Genomic DNA, 23,482 nt, shown 5'->3' with positions numbered 1-23,482 from the left:
TATATATATATATATATATATATATATATATATATATATATTGTTACGAATCCGCGCCCACCGGCGTGCGATCGACCGCTTTTCATTAATAGTAGCCGCTTGCCCACTGGACGGACAATTCAGTCGTGACTTTCTGGAACAACGCCAGAAACCAGTCACGGGTGGGTTTTTAATCCCACCACGGCCCAGTCCGTATTCTACCCGCACAAAATAGGGTCAATCGCCAAATATCGATATACCTAAGTACCCGCGCGGGTAACCTACCGAGGGACCGTACCTCGGCGAAGGCCTGCTTGGACACGAACCGCTTAAGCGGTCCGTTTCATTCTGGGATAACCGAGCGGGTATGATCGCCAAACCTCACCGGACACGATTCTACTTATCGGTTATTTAAAAACCAACTATTATCCCGAGATACAATATGGCGTTCCAATGGGGGGAAAAGGACATGACGAACGGGTTAACATTCACACAAGCACATTTATTTACTACACAGATGCACATATACAAACAATGATGCAGTCAATGGGGGAAGGGGACAAGACACGAGCAAGGTAAAAACACTACAACCGACTATAAGCAATTATGTACAGCTACTTATACAGTTTTTACTTACAAGACACGGCGCCACAACATACATTCTAAAGCAAAACCCAAGGAAAAGACTTCCCCCACAGACAGGGGAGTCAGACTGGGCCCGTGGGCCTTTATGGCGTGGGACTTGGCAGACCGAACGAGTCCCACGAGACCGTTGCAGGTTACCTGCACCCTCGTGGCGCCTTGTGGTGTGAGCCTCGACGTCTGTCCCCACGGCAGCTTGTGTAGCCGCGGCTGAGATTGGGCCTTCCGCGTGGCCGGCGAGCTCTCTCCGGCTCTCCTTTCACGAACACGCAGGTTCGTGCGACACAGCTGGCAGAGCGGCGCCTCCAGTCCGCGTCCCCTCCACGACGCCCGGACTCTCCACCGACTGCAAGCTCCAACGAACGGGTCGCTCCACGGACCGCTTTTCCAAGACCAAGACAAACAGAAGACCACGAGCCGCCGACTCTCTCCTCACGGCCGCTCCGTGCGCCCTTTTATTCCTCCTTGCTTATCGCCCCGCCCTCCTTCTAGCTCCTGCGGGAAGCTTCCAGAAAGGAGGCGTTACCCAGTTCCAACGCCTCGCTCCTCCCTGTTTATCGCTCCGCCCCACTTCCAGCTCCTGTGGAAAGCTTCCAGAAAGGAGGTGTTACCCAGTTCCAACGCCTCGCTCCTCCCTGTTTATTGCTCCACCCTACTTCCAGCTCCTGCGGGAAGCTTCCAGAAAGGAGGCGTTACCCAGTTCCAACGCCTCGCTCCTCCCTGTTTATCGCTCCGCCCCACTTACAGCTCCTGCGGGAAGCTTCCAGAAAGGAGGCGTTACCCATTTCCAACGCCTCGCCCCTATGAACCGACCATTGACGAACGATATACCCCCTTGTGGCGCACGGGAAAAACAGCCGGGAAAATCCGCACGCCATCGGAATACCTTCTTTTTCATGGCGTTACTGTTGTTCCTTTTCCTTGGTAGAGACGGTTTTACAAGCGGAGTGGGTTGTAGTGTGGTTTATGGAGAAGGTGATCGGTAGTTGGCGTAGCGGGGAAGGTGGTTAGGTGATTGGCGTAATTGTGGTTGGCGTTGTGGTTGAGGTGATGAGGATGGCATGGTTTGTTGATAGGCACATGTGGTTGTGGTGGTGGTGGGAGGACGGTGGGTCTGAAGCGGTTGTTTGAGAGCGATGTTAGTGGTGGTGGTGGGGTTGTGGTTGGTGGTTGTTGTGAAGCGGTTGATGAGAGTGATGTTGGTGGTTGGTCCAAAATAACGATAGTAAAGAAAAACGGCCATCTCAAAGATCACAGCCCTGTGACACGAATAAATCCCATTAAACAACGGTGGGGAAATCTAACTGAACACACTTATCGATCTAACTGAACTCAGGACCTTTATGGTGTTCTGCGAATTTCCACAGCCGTAACAACATATATATATATATATATATATATATATATATATATATATATATATATATATATATATATATATATATATATATATATATATATATATATATATATCCTAATACCTCATAATTGATGTCACCAATAAAATTGATGTCACCAGCTGTGCAGTAGAAACATTTTACAACTTTATATCCCATAAAGAGAAACAGTCATAAAAACTTGAAGTTAGTTTGTATTGTACTCTGAGATGCAAGCTTGTGATGCCCTTATCCCTCCCTTCTCGACTATGAGATTAACACTTCTTATGCAGTTTCATGCGACTACCAGGGAGGTTATAGACAAGGAGTAATTGTAATGGGGGCAATTATAAAAGGTAAATCCTACAGCCGACCTATAGAAAGAACTTAACGCTTGAGGAGACTGTCAGGGAAATAGCATTTGAATCGGGAAACCTGTACTGCATATTAAATGCACATTGTAGTGATTGGGAAGGGAGTTAAAAAAAATGAGTTAAAACATAATTTGAATTTCTTATAATTATTTGTAAGTTGACAAAAAAAATATAACGATTTTTTTTGAGAGTTTGATGAATTATCTACATAAAACTGATCACGACATCGAATTTGCAGATCAAATGAGTGAAAACATCAGCTATAAAACGATTTTCTTTTTTTAAACCTTTTAACTCGTATTTGCACTCTGGTTCGTTCCACTGTTCATATTAGCACATTCGAGGTCATCGTGGTTGCCCTTCTTAGCTGAAGATAGCTGTTCACATGAGATATGCAGACAACCTGGGAATTTGAATGTGTTTATAGTAGTGGGGCTGCTGCCCAGTGCCCAGACAACAACCATACCCTGAGATAGCAAACAGTGCAACCCAGTGTCGAGGGATATCCAAGAAGACGAGACCTCTTACTACACACAGTTTTAGGCAGGAATTTGGAATTTGTGTTGAGGATAACTCGCCAACTCTTTGCGAAAGACACAGTGGGATCCTTAATGTCCACCAACGACATTCGTTTGATGGCACACACATTGGTGTGTCCAGATGGACAGTGCACAGCCTTGCATGTGAAACACCAGGATGACCGTTTATAGCTGGTTTGAGGTTCAAACCCAGGCGAGACAGCACAAAAGGTGAGTGTGCATACTTTTAAGCTAACCAGCCAGCCATACAAATATGAAGCTAAAGATAGCATTAGTTGGCACACTTTTGATGAAATGATCACATATACTTGAATACTAAAAATTTACAAGGGAACGGAGTCAATCATTTAAAAAATAAAATATTTTTTTAGCTTACTGCCATCGGAATTAGTGTGTTCATCATTCAAACTACCCCACGCTGTCAGGAAACTGTCTCACTCAAGTGTCATGTGAAAAGGTATTAAACTGTGGCCGTCTGTTCCTATCAGCAGAAGTCTGCTGTCCCCATATGTGCAAATAGCTCCCACCAGGGACCGCTGAATGCCACAATAGTAGGGTATCCCAGCAATTTGGGCTATTTAATTCAAGCTGTACTGTTGACAAAACGTTTTTTATTGTATGCTCATTAAACCTCTTAAATGGCTTTTACAAGCCTAACGTGGTTGGAAGGATACTTCAGAGGAACGTACTCACCTTTTAGCTGTCTCGTCCAGGTTCGATTCCACGCAGCGTTCTGCGATTGAGGAGCGATCTGTCCAGTGTACCTTCTCAGTCATAGAAAAGCTCCTGACCATTTTTGGGAATTTGGATGCCCACTCTACCAAATCAGAGGAATGTGAGAATCACAACAAATGTTTTACAAAACTCCACCATGACAGCTTCAAGGCTGGTTACCTCCACCACTGAAGGGAGACAGACGCTACGTTTTCTCCCCTCTCTGTCTGTCAGTTTGTCTGTGAGCAGGACAAATCAAAAAGTTATGGACGAAACTTGGTGAGCAGATTGGGTGTGTGACAAGGAAATTGTTTAGATTCTGATGAAGAACCAGATCTGATCCGGATCCAATATATTTTTTTAATACGTTGAGAGATGTTGCCAGAAACGATATATAGCATGATATTTCAAAAATTTGTGGACGAGTTATGACAAACGAGGTGGATGAGATGGTTAAATGACAAGAACAAGCAGATTAGGTTTTGGTTCAGATCTGGATCCAGACCCGGCCTATCAGTGGTATAAAAACTGTAAACTGTTCAACCAGTGCCGTTTTAGTTCATAGCTGTGTTCTCTGTAGCATTATAGATGTTATATAATAATAGTGTGACAGTTCTAAGAAACTGTCACTCTCCAAGGCAATGGCACACAGCATGTAGCGGTTCTTGATATAGTTATTTCATTATTATTCGTTTTAGATAGCCATTCCCTTATGTTGCAATGGATTTATGGGTTAATGTGCGTTGCATGGGCTTTAGGTAGGATTTTCTGCCCATTCTTTACTTACTTTGCTTACTTACACACAAACCTTTCTTCACAGCAACAGGTGCAAGTCATTTGCATATGCATGCCGTTACTCAACGGATACTTCACTTCAACCTTCACCGTACTCGAACCCAATCGAAACAACATTCATCCAAACTCACAATGCCTTTATTATAATCAGCACACCTTTGAACCATAATCCAAGCTTGTTTACATTTGCCAATGCCACCTCAACCACAACGAACAACCGCAACGCCTCAACCACCACGCCACAACTCATCGCTATGCTGCCATTAAAAACACCTTAACCAAAACCACCTTGTACTTGTCTCATCTCTCTGTACTTTCTAACCTTCCTCCAGAGTGTTTCTGATGGCACCTGTCATGTTCGTATAAATAAGATTGTGTAAGTATTAGAACGATTCAGCTTTGCCCTATGTCTCTTTCGTATATAACTGTATTAATTATTTTGCTGCACCTCACCAATCCTTGCTTTCCTCTGCTGTACATATGTTCTGTAATAAATTCCCTGCCTATTGTACACATAAATTTATTCGCCTCATTAATAATAAACTGCTTGTATTATATATGTACCCAGTTTGGAGCATCTTTTTCTCCATTGGTCCAGTGTCGTCCACACATAGAGTTAACTGGGACATTACAGTGCCTTCAGAAAGTCTTCACACTCTGATTTTTGTCACATTTTGTTGTACAACGGTCTGAATTTAAAATGAATTTAAGTTACATTTTTTTGTCACCGATCCACACAAAATACCCCATAATGACAAAGTGAAAACATGTTTTTCGAAGCGTTTACAAATTTATTTGAAAATGAAAAGCTGAAATGTCTTGCGTCAATAAATATTCAACCCATTTTGCTCTGACACTCCAAATTATGTTCACAGGTGCATTCAATTTCCTTTCATCATCCTTTATGTGATTGTCTCTACAATTTGATTGGAGTGCACCTGTGGTCAATTAAATTTATTAGACATTACTTAGAAAGAAACACACCTTTCTATATGAGGTCCCATGGTTGACACTGCATGTCAGAGCAGAAACTTGACCATGAAGTCCAAGGAACTGTCCTTAGAACTCCCAGATAGCATTGTGAGGAGGCATAGATCTGGGGAAGGGTATAAAACAATTTCTAAATCTAAAGTGTTGAAAGTTCTCAAGAGCACAGTGAGCTCCATCATTAGGAGAATAAAAAAAAAAAAATGGAACTACCCAGACTGTTCCTAAAGCTGGCTGTCCGACCAAACAGAGCAACCGGGCAAGAAGGACCTTTATTGGTCAGGGAGGTGACCAAGAACGCAATGACCACTCTGACAGAATTACAGAGTTCCTTTGCTGAGATGGAAGAACCTGCCCGAAGGACAACACTCTCTGCAGCACTTCACAAATCTCGGCTTTATGGGAGAGTGGCCAGACGGAAGCCACTCCTGAGAAAAAGGCACATGAAAGTATGCCTGGAGTTTGCAAAAAGGGACGCGAAAGACTCATAGCATGAGGAAAAAGATTCTGTGGTCTGATAAGATGAAAATTGAATTCTTTGACCTGAATGCAAAGTGGTACATCTGGCGAAAACCGAGCACAGCTCATCATCCATCTAACACCAGCCCCACCATGAAGCATTTGGCGGCAGCATCATGCTATGGGGATGCTTTTTAGCGGCAGTGACCTGGAGACTTGCAAGGATAGAGGGAGCCAAATACAGGCAAAACCTTGAGGAGAACATGCTTCAGAGTGCAAAGGACATTGTGGCAAAGATTTACGTTCCATCAGGAACAATGACCTCAAGCATACAGCCAAAGCAACACTGGAATGGCTTTGGAACAAGAACGTCAAAGTCCTTGAATGGCTCCAGCCAAAGCCCAGACTTGAATACCATTGAGAATCTGTGGAAAGACTTCAAGATTGCTGTTCACCGACACTCTCCATCCAACTTGACAGAGCTTGAGCAAATCTGTAAGGAAGAATGGGAGAAACTCCCCAAATCCAGATGTGCAAAGCTGAGACAGACTTCCCCAAGAAGACTCAAAGCTGTAATCACTGCCAAAGGCGCTTTGACAAAATATTGACTTTGGGGGTTGAATACTTGATGATGCAAGACATTTCAGATTTTCATTTTTAATTGATTTGTAAAAATTTCTAAAAACATGTTTTCATTCTATCATTATGGGTTACTTTGTGTGGATCAATGACCAAAATTTTTAATTTAATCCATTTTAAATTCAGGCTGTAACAACAAAATGTGACAAAAGTTGAGGGGTGTGAACACTTTCTAAAGGCACTGTACACCCGACCGATTGGCTCTACACATTAGCCGGTGCGTACTCTTTATTACAACCTCTTGACTGGCCACAATTATTCTCACCCTTTTTTTTGGTGTAGCCTGGGGAAAGTTTTTGGCTCAAGTCTTTCATGAACCGGCTGGTCAGGCCTGACGTTCGACTGGATGCGTCAGGCATTTGAGATTTCTTCAGGGCACCGGTGATAACTCACCTGCACATCACAAAGTACACCGTCGGTTCCTTAACGTCCACCAGCTAATGCGGGCAGACAGGACACTCAGCTTGATGTTCCGAGGTATGGTACGCTTTGTGCTGCCTGTGAAATATCAATCCACCTGTTTGTAGTTGGATCGGGAATCGAACCTCGATGATGTCGCTCAAAGATAATCGCAGTAGTTCTGCATCATCCCATAACAATGATCATGTTAAATAATAACAATTTCTTCCATACTCCCGAAGGCTGTATTTGGATCACCAAGAAGGAAATGGTGAATGTTTTCCATCGGTGATAATTTACTCTTTACAGGCCACAATTCCATTGCACAGTGCTGCTGAAAGAACTCATTTCATGAGCCTTATATGCACTGTTAAAAGAGAAGAAACTGCCTGATGTTATAAACCGAACAGTAAACTTGGATATCCTGCAATGTAACTGTGATTGTGCCAACATAACTCCATAAGGCCATAAATAAAAATCAGCATGGGGGAAGTTGCAAGCCAACTGCAGAAACTTTCAAACCATAAGTCATAAAAAGTTCGTTAAAGTTTGAAGTACTACCCAGGAAGCGTTTGCAGCATATGATGTGCATTTATTTATCATTTTGTCCTTTCGTCCGATGTATCAGTCAATGTAACTTCAGATCACCAATGTCTATAATAGTTCCGTTGGTCTCTTTGTGTTCTACTCTGAATCTCTGGCCCACGAATCTGGCAACTCAGGTTAGAATCCTATCTACAACATGTGTGTCTATTGGTGGATAGGAATGTCCTACAATTCATGTAAAGGTACAGCAATGTCTGTATATTGTAATATGCACACAGTATGCGATATGTGTACAACATCGTCTTGTGTATGTTTGAATGATAAAAATGAACAGCAGAAACAAAGCACGTTTCATTTAAAATGTCTCAACAACCACCAAACACAAACGTTTCAAATGAGGATTGAGCTGAATGCTGGAAATTAAAAGCAGTCTTGTGTTCCTTTCACACCACAAAAGTACAATGTTTTTTAAAGCGCATTTGTATTGTAATAGTCTGTGTTGAATTTATACACACTGGAGTGTTGACTGCACTAAAATGATGTGCAGACATGAAAACACATATTTCAACAGATGAAAATAAGAGCAACTAGATTGAACAGAACTCTGTGGAGTGCATACCTCCGCCAGGATGAACGGTTTACGTTTTGTATCCAACTCATAGGCCAGATCTGGATCTGGACCTGAAGCAAAATCGAATCGGCTTTTTCATGTCACCTAACCAACGTATCCACTAAGTTTTGTCATAACTCTTCCACAACTTTTTTGAGATATTGTGCTCCATGTCGTTTTGGCCCGATCTCTCAATGGTGAAGAATCACTTAAAAACGTCTAGGATCCGGATGCGGATCCGGATCCTCACCAAAATCTAAGCATTTCGTCCTTGTCACAGACCCAAGCTCTCCACCAAATTTCGCCCAAATCCATCCACGTTTTGAGATATCCTGTTCAAAGATAGACAGACAGACAAATGAAAAATCACTCATAGAGCGACACTTGGCAAAACAGAACAAAGTAGAACAGCACTCAGTAGAGCGCATACCTCTCTCTGCCAGGCTGAACAGTTTACGTTTTGTATACCACCGATTTAAGTTTCCACCCTTCCGATGCCAAAATTACTCCATGGGTAAACACATTCGCAGTTTCGGCAATTTCTCAATAGAATTGAGATTCTCGATTTCTACCCACGAGATACTGCAATTTTTCGCCCACATTCACAGATTCGGCATTTGCACAGTTTCGCCAATGACCGCATATTGAAACATTACCCACCATCTGGTGGGGTAGGGTGCAGTAAGTTTTTTGACCAACGCATTCACAAACTGGCTGTCCATGCCTGACATTCAACTGAAGGTGGCACAAGAATGTGGAATTTATTGATTCACGGTTTGGAATTCGCTGTTTCCACATTGCCCTGAGCATACGACAGCTTCTGGCAGAGAGGAACGTGCCATCTCTGGAGCAACCCCTGTATTCGCCAGACTTGGCCGCTTGTGATTTTTTCCTATTCCCCAAGCTCAAGGGGATGATCAAGGGGACCTGATTTACTGATGTGGAGACCATCAAAATGGCCGTGATGACGGAGCTCCGAGAGATTCTAGAAGAAGGGGTGCATCGAAGCGTGGAAGAAGAAGATGGATAAGTGTGTGAGACTGGAGGGAAACTATTTTGAAGGGGACAAGTTGTGATTTCAATATATTTTTTGTAATAAAATTTCTGTGAAGTCAGTCCCGTTACTTTTTGGACAGACCTTGTGTATATATATATATATATATATATATATATATATATATATATATATATATATATATATATATATATATATATATATATATATATATATATATATATATATATATATATATTCAAAAAGTATCCAACCTTAATTTTTCGTGCGTAAAGAAATGAAGCGAGGGAGGCGTGGTTTGGTGCACGTATGTAGGCGATCCTAATCCGTATGCGTGAATATTTTCCTGCCTTCAGAAGCTGTCAGTCGCCAACAGACCGCCGATGAGTGAGGAAGTGTAAGTGAGCACCGTCGGATTTTCGTTTTTGACAAAATGACGGAAAAACTTGAACACCGCAACTGCATCGAATTTTGTGTAAAGCTTGGTGATTCCCAAGTGGAAACGATCCGCAAGATTCAACAGGCCTTCGGGAACGAAGCAATGGGCACCACACAGATAAAAGAGTGGTACAACCGCTTCAAACATGGTCGCACATCAGTGGAAAGTGAAGCACGTTCTGGTAGGCCCTCAACATCCCGAAATGAGATCGTCATTGACCAAGTGAGGACCCTGCTGATGCAGGATCGTCAAATCACGATCAGAGAACTTGCAGACGAGGTGGGCGTCAGAATTGGATCCGTTCATTCCACTGTGACTGAGGATTTGGGCTTAAGGAGATTCTCAGCGAAGTTCGTGCCAAAGCTGCTAACGATCGAGCAGAAGCAACTCCGTTTGGAGATCGCACAGGACATGCTGGAGACTGTGAACAGCGATCCCAACTTCTTCAACACAATGATCACTGGCGATGAAACCACAGTGATCCGTCATTTTGTCAAAAACGAAAATCCAACGGCGCTCACTTTCACTTCCTCACTCATCGGCGGTCTGTCGGCGACTGACAGCTTCTGCAGGCGGGAAAATATTCATGCATACAGATTAGGATCGCCCACATACGTGCACCAAACCACGCCTCCCTAGCTTCATTTGTTTACGCACGAAAAATTAAGGTTGGATACCTTTTGAACACACCTCGTATGTTTTTATATATATATATATATATATATATATATATATATATATATATATATATATATATATATATATATATATATATAAATAAAGACCCACCCACATCTCTCACCTGTGAATGGAGGGAATAGCCAATCTGCTCTCACCCAATCAACTAAACCCAGATGGCTCGGATTATATAAATAATTTAACACCTACCATGCTCCTCTGGCCGAAAGTGCTGCGTAAAGCAACCAAGAACACCTACACAAGGTAAGCACTATGCTGTACCAAACCCTTCCAAGAGTTATATATTAATTTATTGACTGCTTTTGACATTTGCATGTGGTGCATGCTTGGGAGCCTCATTGGTGTGCATTGGTGTCTGCACTGTCGCGGATGATTCGCCAAAAGCGATGAAACTGGTCTGGCAGCTGAGGTTGAGTGTAGCATTGGGATTCTCATGTGTGTACTATTTGTGAATGTCTTTAGCGCTGTGGAGGAACTCTGGGAAGGGTTTGATATAGCAAATTGCTTACCTTGTGTCGGCCTTCTTGGTTGCTTTACACAGCAGTTTCGGCTCGAGAAGCATGGGAGGTGTTTATATATATATATTGTTCAGGCTGTGGAAATTCGCAATACACCATAAAGGTTCCTAGATTAGCTATGCCGGTAAGTGAGTGTTCAGATAGGTCCCCACCGTTGTTTAAAGGGATTTCTTCGTATTCACTGGGCTGCGACTCTGAGATAGCCGTTTTTCTTTTTCTATTTTTATTTTGAACAAACTTCCACGCAAACAACAAGCCGCGTTGAAAACCGTCAAACGCAAAAGGAAACCAGAGGAGTTCTGATGGGCGCATGGATTTTTCCCGCCTGTTTCTCCGAGGAGTGTGACGGAGGCGGGGTGGGGCGGCTCGCCCCCGATTGGTGGACGCGCGGGGTGACGCGGTCGGGGTGAGGGAACGCCCCTTTTCGGGAAGCTTCTCGAAGGAAGGGGGAGCCGAAAACGGGGAGGAGCGAAGGGCGGAGCCCCGCGCTACATAAGGCGGACCGCGCGCGCGAGGCTCACTCTCTCTGTCTGGGTCGTCGACGTCATCCTCTCTCTGTCGGGGTCGTGTTGGATTCTACTCGCTCTCTTGGTGGACGTCATCCTCTCGCTTCATCTTCCAGCTCTCTCTTGGTGGTCGAGGTCGGGCTCTCTCGTCTTGGCGTTGGGCGACCTGTCGGTGAAGGCGCGGGCCGGTGGCGAGTCCAGGCGACGCTTCAGAGACGCAGACGGGAGGCGCAGCCCTGCCGGTTGTGTGGTGCGAATCTGCCCGTCTGGCGAGGGACGCCGGAGAGAACTCACCGACCACGTCATCGCAAAGGCCCAAGAGCAGGCGCGGCTACGCTAGCTGCCGTGGGAACAAGGCGTCGCGACCTGCCCACCGTCACACCTCGGGGGGCAGGTAACCAGCACGGTCTCGCAGGCCTTTTCGGTCATCCAGGCCCACGACCATAAAGGTTTACGAACCCGGTCTACCTCCCTGCCTATGGGGAGGGTTTTCCTGTTGTTTTTGTATGCATGCTGTGGCACCGTGTCCTGTTGAGTAACGACTGTGTAAGTGACTGTAGATAATAATCGTAGTCGGTGGTCATGCTTTGCTTTCTATTTGCCTTGCTTGTATATAGCATGACTGCCCTTGCTTGTGTTGTGTGTGCAATATGTGCTTTATAATAAATGTCCTTGTGTGCAATGTATCCCGTTCGTCGCGTCCTCCTTTCACCCCATTGAAATGCCATCTTGCATCGTGGAATGAGTCGTGGGTTTTAAACACCCGATAAATAATCTGAACTGTCGAGGTCGGTGATAACACCGCTCGGTTATCCCTGTAGCACGGAACGAACCGCTTAAGCGGTTCGTGTCCTAAGCCGACCTGCAGCGTGGTGCAACCCCTCAGTAGGTTACCCGCGCGGGTATTTAGGTATATCGACATTCGGCGATTCACCCTATTTCGCAAGGGTAGAATGCGGACTGGGTTGCGGTGAGGTTAAACCCTCACCCGTGACTGGCTCCTGGCGGTAGTTCCAGGAGGGTCACGACTGAATTGTCCGTCTGGTGGGCGACGCGGCTGCCATTAGAGGTACGCGGACGATCGCACGCCAGGCGGGCCAGAATTCGTAACAAAATATATATATATATATATATATATATATATATATATATATATATATATATATATATATATATATATATATATATATATATATATATATATATATATATATATATATATATATATATATATATAGTGGGTCGAGGGTCGGTGGCAAGAATGACCACCGTAATACGATACCGTCATAAGATACACCACCGTCATTAGATACTCCACCGTCATAAGATACCACATATGACCACCGTCATAAGATACAGGTGGGGGAGGTTTGCGTCATCTCCCACCAAACTCCCCGGAATTGTAGGCCGTTGCTCGGATAATTCCGCGAGCCGGCGGGTCATTTAACCGACAGTGGTCGCCAATATTTCAACCGCGTAGCATAGGGTTTATTTGTCTCTAACCAATTTACCTAATTAACACCATGATTCCGACTACCGGGGAAACCACGCTCAGCAGTGTGTGTGTGTGTGTGTGTGTGTGTGTGTGTGTGTGTGTGTGTGTGTGTGTGTGTGTGTGTGTGTGTGTGTGTGTGTGTGTGTGTGTGTGTGTGTGTGTGTCTGAGACCGCTGTTTCTCGATAACCACTGGTCTGATCTAATTGAAACTTGCCAGGTATATTGCTGCGGCCCTGTGGATGTGCCTTTTCAAGGTTTGATATTAATCGGACAAGTGGTTCCCAAGTTATGGCCATTTATTCACCAAACCAATGACAGGACACGGTGCTATGACATCACAATTGACGTCACAATTCTTCTTCTTTTTTTGCACGTACGGGCACGCACTAGTATATATAAATATATGGATGGACACTTGCATACTTACATACATATATGTATATGTATATAAATATATATATATATATATATATATATATTATATGTATATATATTATATGTATATATATATATATATATATATATATAAAAATATATAAAATGTATATACGTATATTATATGTATGTGTGTGTGTGTGTGTGTGTGTGTGTGTGTGTGTGTGTGTGTGTGTGTGTGTGTGTGTGTGTGTGTGTGTGTGTGTGTGTGTGTGTGTGTGTGTGTGTGTGTGTGTGTGTGTGTGTGTGTGTGTGTGTATATATATATATATATATATATATATATATATATATATATATATATTCATACACATATATGAATATGAATGTTCGTATATATATACACACACACATACATACATATATGTGAGAGTAGTATGGCAGTACCCACATTATAAGGTATGGCAATAAATACATATATATATATATATATATATATATATATATATGTATGTATGTATGTAGATACGTACACATACATGGGGGCATCTTGTATCCACATTTCGTGATTGGAATTTATTGCCTCATCTTTTTTGACATGGGAATTTTGCCCTAACTTACTCGATTTATTCTCTGCTGCACAGTGGAGCATGGAATGCATGTAGCACAACGTTGCAAGTGCTCCTTGACAATAAGACATCTCGCAGCAACTTAAAATGGCCATTTATGCTGAAGTAAATTAGGTTGAGCTGTCATGGTGTAAACCTTCTGGTTCTTATTTTTTACAAATCGCTTTTTGTTGTGAAAGGCCAAAGCAAATGAGGCTGCGAGCAACCATTCATAACAATCTCAGAGGTTTTGCAGAGACGTCATCCGTCGCAAAACAAAGGGTGGCAATTACTCGGTCCCATGGATTGTGAGGTTTTGAGTCCCGGCTGGCCTGTCAATTGGGTGCCTTACCTTGAAGGCTTGCTAAGCGCCTGTTCAGACGCTGCCAAGGCAATTTGCAGTTTCTTTATCTTTAGCAGTCCACTCTGAGCAAAAAAATGGGCATTGTGCATGGTTGGCAGGGAGATGGAGGGTTGGGCCTGAGGAAGAGAAGAGCTACCTTTTGTTTAGTGTGTGGTGTAAGGGATGCCATCATGCCTTATCATGCTTTGTTTGAATGTTCTGCTAGACCCAAGGGATAGAATACTGATAATATAGACCGCATGAATAATTCTAATAGGATAAGGGACATGCTCATCATAATAAGGCAAGGAACATATACAACATGCAAAGAATGACAGAAGCCACGTGGGCATCATGATTTGTAAGTTAAAGAATAGACTGCTGAGTGATGCTAATTGATAAAGAAAGAACAATAACCCAGGTGTTTTGGTGATGAAACACCCTGCTTTAATTCACCTAATGTGGAGTCTCTTCGATGGTGGATAGCCGAGAAGAAACACAAGAATTGTTTTGAGACAACAGTGATACCTTTTTAGGATGTAATTAAACCCTAATATGATTAAGCTAATTGGCCTTATAAACTCAGGTGCAGTTTTAATTCTATCCTCGTTCTGTAATCACGTCCAGTATTTAACTTTGCAGCAGTGATAGATTTAACATTCTGCCATTGTGGCAGATTGATTGGCAAATATTCTGGAAGTTCAACTATATTCCTTGCATTGCAGACATTCCTTTTCATTAATGAAGGAACTTCAGGGATTTTTTTTTTCTACGAAATTTGTCTGTTCGTTTTAAATTGTCTGTCTGCAAAAAAAATGCAATTCAGATTCCTTTGCAAACCCTTTGTCCTTCATGATCATATTTCACATATTGTGATCATGGTTTATTACCTCCGCCACTGAAGGTGAAGGAGGTTATGTTTTCACCTCTTTCTGTCTGTCTGTTTCTTTGTGTGCAGGATATCTCAAAAAGTTGTGGACGGATCCGGATGAAATTTTGTAGACAGGTTTGGTGTGTGACAAGAACGAACTAGTTAGGTTTTGGTGAAGATCTGGATTCAGATCCGACGACAGGAATATTGAAGTGATTCTTCACCATTGAGAGAAAGGGCAAAGAATGATATATAGCATGATATCTCAAAAAGTTGTGGACGGATTCAGATGAAACTTGGATGGCAGGTTGGGTGTGTGACCATGACGAATTGATTAGATTTTGGTGAAGATCCAATCCGGATTCGTAATGTTAGCATTTTAATAGTGATTCTTCACCATTGAAAGATTGGGCTCAAAAACGATATACGTATAGCACGATATTTCAAAAATGTATTGGGCCATATATGTTTTCGTGGATCAGGCATTACAGGGCGGAGGTATGCCCTACACATAATGCTCTTCCAGTTATTCATAAGTTCTTCTTGAGTGATGTATTATTTTTTTAAATCCTATGTATTTGGCCCATGAGGCTATCCTGTGTAATCAAGAAATTCCCAATTGGAGGGTGTGGAGGTTAGTTTTACTTCCAATTCAAATGGGAAAACTAAAATTCACGAAAATATTGGAATCAAATGAAATGTTTTGTTCCAAGTAATTGTTGTTTTGTTTTGTTCCAAAGTAGATGTTTAAGCAAGCATGCAGTCTTGGCAGTGCATGCAAATGATGTCTGTATTTTACAATATTGCTATCTGAGGTAAATTCAAGCTTTTGAATTCGAACCCGCAACCACAGGAGGGACTGTCAATCACATTAGGTACTTGAAAAATATAATTGTCAAAAGCCCTAAAACATTACATTCACTCAAATGTTATACTCGTCGGGACTCTCTAGTGCCGAAGCCTTGTGCTGAACAAGTGTTAGTAATTTGAAATGCTTGATTAAAAACAGTCCAGAAGAAAGAAGGGCTGCATATGGAATGAGGCAGGACATCAAACAAGTGCAATTAACTACCACCAAATGCAGCAGGAATAACAGCTTCATAACTCAAGCCCTTCAGACAATATCTTGGATATTTACAGTCAAGTTAACTGCAGCATTCTTAAGCCATTTTCAGGATGGATGGTGGCCAACCAAAGTGTGTGTGTGTGTGTGTGTGTGTGTGTGTGTGTGTGTGTGTGTGTGTGTGTGTGTGTGTGTGTGTGTGTGTGTGTGTGTGTGTGTGTGTGTGTGTGTGTGTGTGTGTGTGTGTGTGTGTGTGTGTGTGTGTGTGTGTGTGTGTGTGTGTGTGTGCGCGCGCGCGCGCACATGCATGCGATGTTCAAAAATTTCAATGTATGAGATATTCACAATAGTTAGGGCAACACCAAAAGTTTTATAGAATACAAGCACAGTATATAGAATTAGTATGGAAACGTTTTTCTGACTCATTTTTCCTCTCCCACTGCATTCTTAGTAAATGTTTTCAGGAATCCACACGTCCATCGAGACCAATTTGTGGTAGTTTGTATCTTGGTGTTCCTGAATAAATGTTAACACCCGTACTTTCAGCAAGGTTATTCAGAAGATCTCTGTTGGATCATCGTCTATCATGCAGAGAACATTCCATGGAGGTGCTTAACACTTTTGGAGAGTTTGGGATTTCTTCCTCGTATGCTTCTATTATATCAACAGCACCAGTTTCATGTGTCCCTAACCCTTACCACACATTCACCGCACAACAATAATATCGCCACCTATGTGTTTACAGTCCCAATTCTGTAGGTGTGGCACTTTCTGATTGCTTGCATGACAACCAGCCACATTGTACGATATCAACACATGACTGTATTATGGAGACTTTCGTTCATATGTGTGTGTGTATATATATATATACACATGTAGCGTATAATAAAGAATATATATATATATATATATATAATAAAGAATATATATATATATTCTTTATTGAAATGTATCACGTTGTGTACACTGAAGAAATAATTTTGGTAGTTATGGGCCCCTTTTGAGTGTGAGCCCAGTCTAACTCAGTGCAAAGGCACCATTGGCGCTATTGTAAATGCAGCTCAGACTAATAGCTAGGCCAGAATGTGGCTACATGGGCGAAACATCACCTGAAATGAAGGCCTGATATATTGTGCATAGCTCAAATATGTGGGGATTTCAATCCGGAAAAAAAACATACCCAGTTACAAAAAAGAAAAAAAACATAATGAACTTCCAACAATTTTTAAACGGTTCATGTGCGAAATCATTTTGCTGCTTAGGTAAACTGGGCTGTTTCATGTCAAGCCCAATGTACATTTGTCTTGTTGTTCACCGATTGGCTTGGCAAAACCATCAATGAGTTCCACTGTGTTTTAAGGGAAATTTTGATAACTTTGGTTTGCATATTATTGAGAATAAACATATGGATAGTGATAACAACCAGGATAGGGGTGGTGGGGGGGGGGGGAGAAAATAAATGGTTTGTAATAACATGAAAGTATAAATCCGAACAAAATACGATGAAACTTATAACAAAATAACTTAAGTGACATTTGCAAAGTATAAAAACGACAGTAATGAAAACTTGCACTGCTGCTATACAAGAAAAGTTTTGTACATAAGGTGGACTGAACCCACCAAGTCCCAGTACTGAAGACCGAGCAATTAAAGCCGCTGCAGAAGATAATTGCGAGCCACTGGCAGAACGAGTTTGACGATGATCATACAGCTAATATTGCAGGTAAGTATGAATGTTTTCAAGATTTAAAAAAATGCATTTTAATAAAGCAACTGGGAAAAGTTACATCTGCTCAGTTATAAGAATATGTTTCAAAAAGTGGAATTTGTATGAAAAGATCCAGGGAACGACAATTACGGTTAACGTCACAATAATGTTGGAAACAGAAATTTTGTTATGTTTTTTTCCAAATGTCATGGTGTTGTTAAAAACCGTCTAATGTTACATTTATAATAAATTGTTTGCCCTCCAGACACACAAACAAAACTGAAGTGATCCGATGAAGGGCACAAAACATCTGCAAAGCACTCTGGAAGCATCATGGACATCATCGGTATCTACATCTGAAGGAGAACGATTGAATATGTCAGCCCTGGCTACTTTGTCACATCCAAAGCCTTGTTCCACTGCCAGGGCAATAGCTGCCAAGAGACAATAGATGTCCGCTGGGAACATGAGTATGTTATTAAAATAGCGAGATTCACTGAACACCGTGCAAAAACGGAAAATTACAGAACGAACGGAACTTGAAATTATGGAGGCTGAACAGAATCTTAAAATGGAACTCTTGCGATTGTAAATTTAACATGAATAAAACAATTTTGGAGAAACAATAATCACAACAAAGCGGTTTCCATATTCCATATTCCTAGGTTCAAGTCAAAGAAAAATGCACGTGTCCTTCAAAACTGTACATCCATCATCATCCTCTCATCTTCTTATTCTGGTTCTTTCCACACTTTCAGAAGTTTCAAAAGCACTGCTGTCATAGAAGTGGCAACAGGTGCATGCCTGATCAGCTTCATTCATAAAGCAAAATATAAACAGGAAAATCTTCTCTTCCAAATTTCAAAAAAGTTGTTTGACGCATGATTTGCATCTTTCATGGGAGTAAATGGATGTTATGTATGCTAGTATCTATGGAGAAGCGAATGGTGTCCGTCATCAGATAACATACATAAGATAATAATGGCAGGCATACCCAGCACCACCGTGTGATACACCAGTGGTATTGCCATCTTCAATCTTGGTTTGGAATCGACTGTTGTCAGTGATATGACTGTCGTGGGTGCTGCCTGGCAAACAAATCAACATATTGGTGACATTGAGTTTGATGGTGCAAGACATCTGAACATTGATAGATTGATAACCTCACCTGTTTCTGCACAATCCCCATGGTCACCACCTGGTTGATTAATTAAAGCTAGGTGTCTGCAATCCACAGCACCTGTCCCATTGAAAACATCTATATTAGTAAGATTATTCTGACATAACGCATCATGAGATGGAAATTTTATGCATTTCCTGTGACTTGCTGCCCTCACTAAGGTGGCATGCCTAATCACTTTGTTGTCACTTGATGTGCTCACACCTATCAATGACTGATTTAAAAGACCCTGTGATGAGAAACATCAGTGTCACCAATATTCTCTGTAATGGTGTAATGTTCTCACCTCTGTTTGTACCCCTTGTTTTTACAACCAGAATCTCTGCAGGAATCCTTTGGCACTATAGCTGTAGAAGTCCAAAGGGTCAAATTGTCCCCTCAAAACACGTGGTAAATACAGAACATCTTGGTTTTGTTGAAGAATGTTACAATCGTCGAAATCTTGGTCCACCATTTTTCTTTGGATCAAAATCTTAAACAGGCGATTTCGGGTGTTTAAATTCCAGTCTATTTTGAAAATAAATAATTGTTTGGGTGGCAATTAGAAATACAGATTTCCCTTGATCTATACTCAAACTGTTTAACTGCAATTTCTGAAAAAGAAACATAAAAATAATCATATAATAATAAACACATGTAAATATGCACATGTATTTTTAACAAAAGCATTTATTCCATCCAAAGTTTTTTCTAGGTTCTTCTACTTCACCAATTTTGAAACAAACAGGAAGGAGCAGACTTGCTCAAAATGGCTAGATATGATCAAAGGATAATCGATGACTCACGGAAAGTAAACACTATTCGATGTAATCCCATGTGCAATCAGATGGATGTAAATATGGATGTAACAGCATCACATACGGTGGGCACATGACAGTGGGGGGGGGAAAGAGAGAGAGAGAGAGAGAGAGAGAGAGAGAGAGAGAGAGAGAGAGAGAGAGAGAGAGAGAGAGAGAGAGAGAGAGAGAGAGAGAGAGAGAGAGAGAGAGAGAGAGAGATAGATAAAGAGAGAGAGGGAGAGAGAGAGAGGTAGATAAAGAGAGGGGAGAGAGGGAGAGGGAGAGGGAGAGGGAGAGGGAGAGGGAGAGGGAGAGGGAGAGGGAGAGGGAGAGGGAGAGGGAGAGGGAGAGGGAGAGGGAGAGGGAGAGGGAGAGAGAGAGAGAGAGAGAGAGAGAAAAATAATCGTTAATCCTTTGATCATATTGAAACAGAAGACCAATAAGGAACCCAAAAAAGTAAAGAGCAAAGGTGGAGTCATCAGGGCGAACTTGGATAGTGGATAGGATTTGGGTTTCAGCCGCTATTCCACTACTCTCAAACCCATCCAGGAGCAGCCAACTGAGCGTTGCAGAAAAATTTCTGCAAGAATTCGTAAGGCAAAATATATGTTCCAATATGTAATGCTAGGTTCCCACTGTCGTGCGATCCGTTACGAACGCCACCATTGGCCATTCGTAGCTGATCATGGAATTTCTCTGAAAGCTGTTCCCACTATCGCGATGCGCGGAACGATTGAAATCATGGTCTCACAGAGCATGGTGTTTGTCTTGTCTAAGATCGATCCCGATCACCACGATTAAGAAGCACGATTAGATGCGATCTGTCGCACTTTGTTACGATGCAATACAATCTGATGCGATGATCCTGATCGTGTTGATCGTAGAAAAATTTTGAACCGTTCAAAAATTTTCTACGATCAACACGATTGCCACGACTGACTTCAAGATCTAATAAGATCTGATAGGATCACCACGATTAGTCAACGATTAAGACCACGATTTCAATCGTGCCGCGCATCGTGATAGTGGGAACCGAGCATAAGCATTTTGAGTTATCAGTATATCATTAGGTTACATCGTGTTTTTCTTTTATTTCTAAATGTGCAAGCAGTCAGAATTTGCGAGTTCTGTGAAACATTCGTTGATTGGTTATCTTGATTATCTTGGTGTTTTGTGTTTAAAACGGGAATTCGGGGAAAGGTACCTTTGTGTTTTAAAGGGGGATTCGATGTGCTGCTTATCTCTTGAGAAAAGTTAGTTGAGGCACATCTTGTGTGTTGTTAACCGAAATGTTGAGTCAATTATTGTTTCAATTAAAGGTCGTAGAACTCAACATGGATTTATTTGAATTTACATCAACCACAGGTCTTTACTTGGATATATACACAATACAGTATATCGAAACAATATATATATATATATATATATATATATATATATATATATATATATATATATATATATATATACATATATATATACATATATATATATACATATATATATATACATATATATATATACATATATATATATACATATATATATATACATATATATATATACATATATATATATATATATATATATATATATATATATATATATATATACTAGTAGATTAACCATCCCATGGCTGGGTGGTAGACAGAGGTGGTGGTCGTCATGTGATTTTGTTCTCCTTCATGGTTCGGAGATCTGCAGTAATAATTTCATTCCTTTTTCACGTGTCTTTTTTGCAAAGGAGGCGCTGAGTCCTGAGTCACTTTTTTAGAGTTGTAGTTGAAGATAGTCACGTGGAGACACCAAACATGTTGTCACAGCATTTAAAAAAAAGTAGTACTGTAACAGGTAATAATGAACGAGTATGTACATTTTCGCTCATGAGCTCGAAAGTATCGCAATCCAGAGTAATGTATACCAAGTACAATGTAGCTGAGATTCATGGACCGTTGATGCTTCGTCTAGGAGGAGATAACAAGCACTTAGCTCCATTATAGTAAAAAGAGAAAACAACCTGCTGTCACCAGTCTGTTCTGTGGTTGGCACGTGATAGCACTGGACCAATCATGTTCGGTGATGTACCTCGTGCTGCATAGCTAATACTCGGCGGCCTTGGCTTCACTTTTTAACCCCCCTATTTTTTGCTCATTTGCCCTCGATAGCAAGCTCGAAAATATAGCGATCCAGAGTCATGTATAGTAAGTACAATATGGTTGAGTTTCATGGACCGTTGATGCTTTGTCAAGGAAGAGATAATAAACACTTTAACCCATTACAGTGTAGATTATATACATATATATATATATATATATATATATATATATATATATATATATATATATATATATATATATATATAGCTCTTTCTATCCACTGACTGACAGTCAAGTCAAACTGAGTCACTAATATTAAAAATCGGTGACTTCCGGGTGACGGAGAAAACTGAAATTCTGCGTGCAGATGGACATCGAAGCCAGTACACCGGAAGAAATCACAGAATCATCGGACAACATCCGTAAATAAAAATATAAATAAATGAAAAAAAACAAAAAACAAATGCAGGTGAGTGACCCGACACAATGGGAAAACAAGGTAATTTTGTGTGGCGATGGAAATCGAAGTCGATACACTAGGAAAAATCACAGAACCATCGGAAAGCATCCAGAAATGAAAATATCCGGAGAAAAAGGCACATGAGGCAAAAGATTCTGAGGTCTGATGAAACGAAAATTTAACTTGTTGGGCTGAATGGAAAGTGCTACGTCTCACAGAAACCAAGCACAGCTCATCACCCATGTAACACCATCCCTACCATGAACCATGGTGGTGGCAACATCATGCTTTGTAGGCCGGGGGCCAATGGGACCTACCTTGCACCCCCCCCCCCACCCGCGACAATTTTTCACTGATACCACAGTGTTCATATATATTCGAAGTATCAGAAAAAAGATGTTCCCAGAAAAAATAACTCATTTGCACTATGCTTTATTAAGTTGTTTCCATGGAAATCAATCAAAAACAGACTAATCTCACAAAGATTGGCAAAATGTCAATATCTCTGTCAAATATAAACATAAAATCACAAAATTGGTGTCAAATTTAAGCTTATACATTTAAGTATTAAAATGTATTTTGTTTATGCCAATTAGCCCATTTGCATATTAATTAAATTTGACTGAAAGACAATAATTCCCACAAAAATGCAAGAATTTCCATTTTCTTTCCTTGTAATTACCACACGTCAGTTTTTTGTCAAAAAAAACATTACTTAAGTGTTGCCAGATACAAGCCAGGTTGGCAAAAATATATTAAAACTTTTCAATTTTTTAAAGTAGGCTAATTAGCATAAAATACAAAGCACAATGAATCGTTCGAAAATCATGCAAAATCAGATCAATCAATATAATTAATTACCTGGGCCTGATATAATACATAACTGCGACTTATGATGTCTGTTGGTGTTTAAGGGAAACATAACTATTTTCGGTTTGAGTAAAAGTAGTGGAAATAATTTTAAATGCATTGATATGCTAATTAGGATCCGCCATGATGGAAATTCTCATTTTCGTAAATATCTCAACTTCTGGTACATGGAAATTTGTAAATGAGGAATCTACACATATAGTTGGAGGGTTAGGGAATAACGTGAACATATTTCGTTTGTTGTCAGAGATGTAGAATAATGTTTGGATAGCTTAATTACATGCAAAAATGGAAACAGCTTACTAAAGCATCGTGCAAATGAGTTTTTGTTTTTTTTTTTTACGGGCACGTACTTGTATATATATATAAATATATTTGTATATACATATACATATAT

The 23,482-nt window shown here is 41.1% G+C and overlaps 1 protein-coding gene across 5 annotated transcripts in view; it reads right to left on the bottom strand.

Moving 5' to 3' along the window:
- LOC147029652 (uncharacterized) overlaps window positions 1-23,482 on the bottom strand; it is a 443,651-nt gene that overhangs the window by 313,059 nt on the left and 107,110 nt on the right. For 3 of the 5 annotated variants that reach the window (XM_085872860.1, XM_085872862.1, XM_085872861.1), the window contains 2 exons: window positions 18,869-18,940; window positions 18,695-18,788 (listed from right to left, as the gene is read on the bottom strand). The exons of the other annotated variants lie outside the window; for them this stretch is intronic. In XM_085872860.1, the coding sequence (XP_085728986.1) occupies window positions 18,695-18,788; window positions 18,869-18,889 (115 nt within the window). In that variant the 5' untranslated portion in view covers window positions 18,890-18,940. The remainder of the gene's footprint in view (window positions 1-18,694; window positions 18,789-18,868; window positions 18,941-23,482) is intronic. 5 annotated transcript variants of the gene reach the window in all.

The sequence above is a fragment of the Eptatretus burgeri genome, chromosome 3 (assembly GCF_056783735.1).
Source record: "Eptatretus burgeri isolate ZD-2024b chromosome 3, Ebu_testis_v1, whole genome shotgun sequence".
In the NCBI taxonomy this organism is placed as follows: domain Eukaryota; kingdom Metazoa; phylum Chordata; class Myxini; order Myxiniformes; family Myxinidae; genus Eptatretus; species Eptatretus burgeri.
The sequence above is the reverse complement of the archived record's forward strand: the minus strand, read 5'-3'. Positions and strand labels throughout refer to the sequence as shown.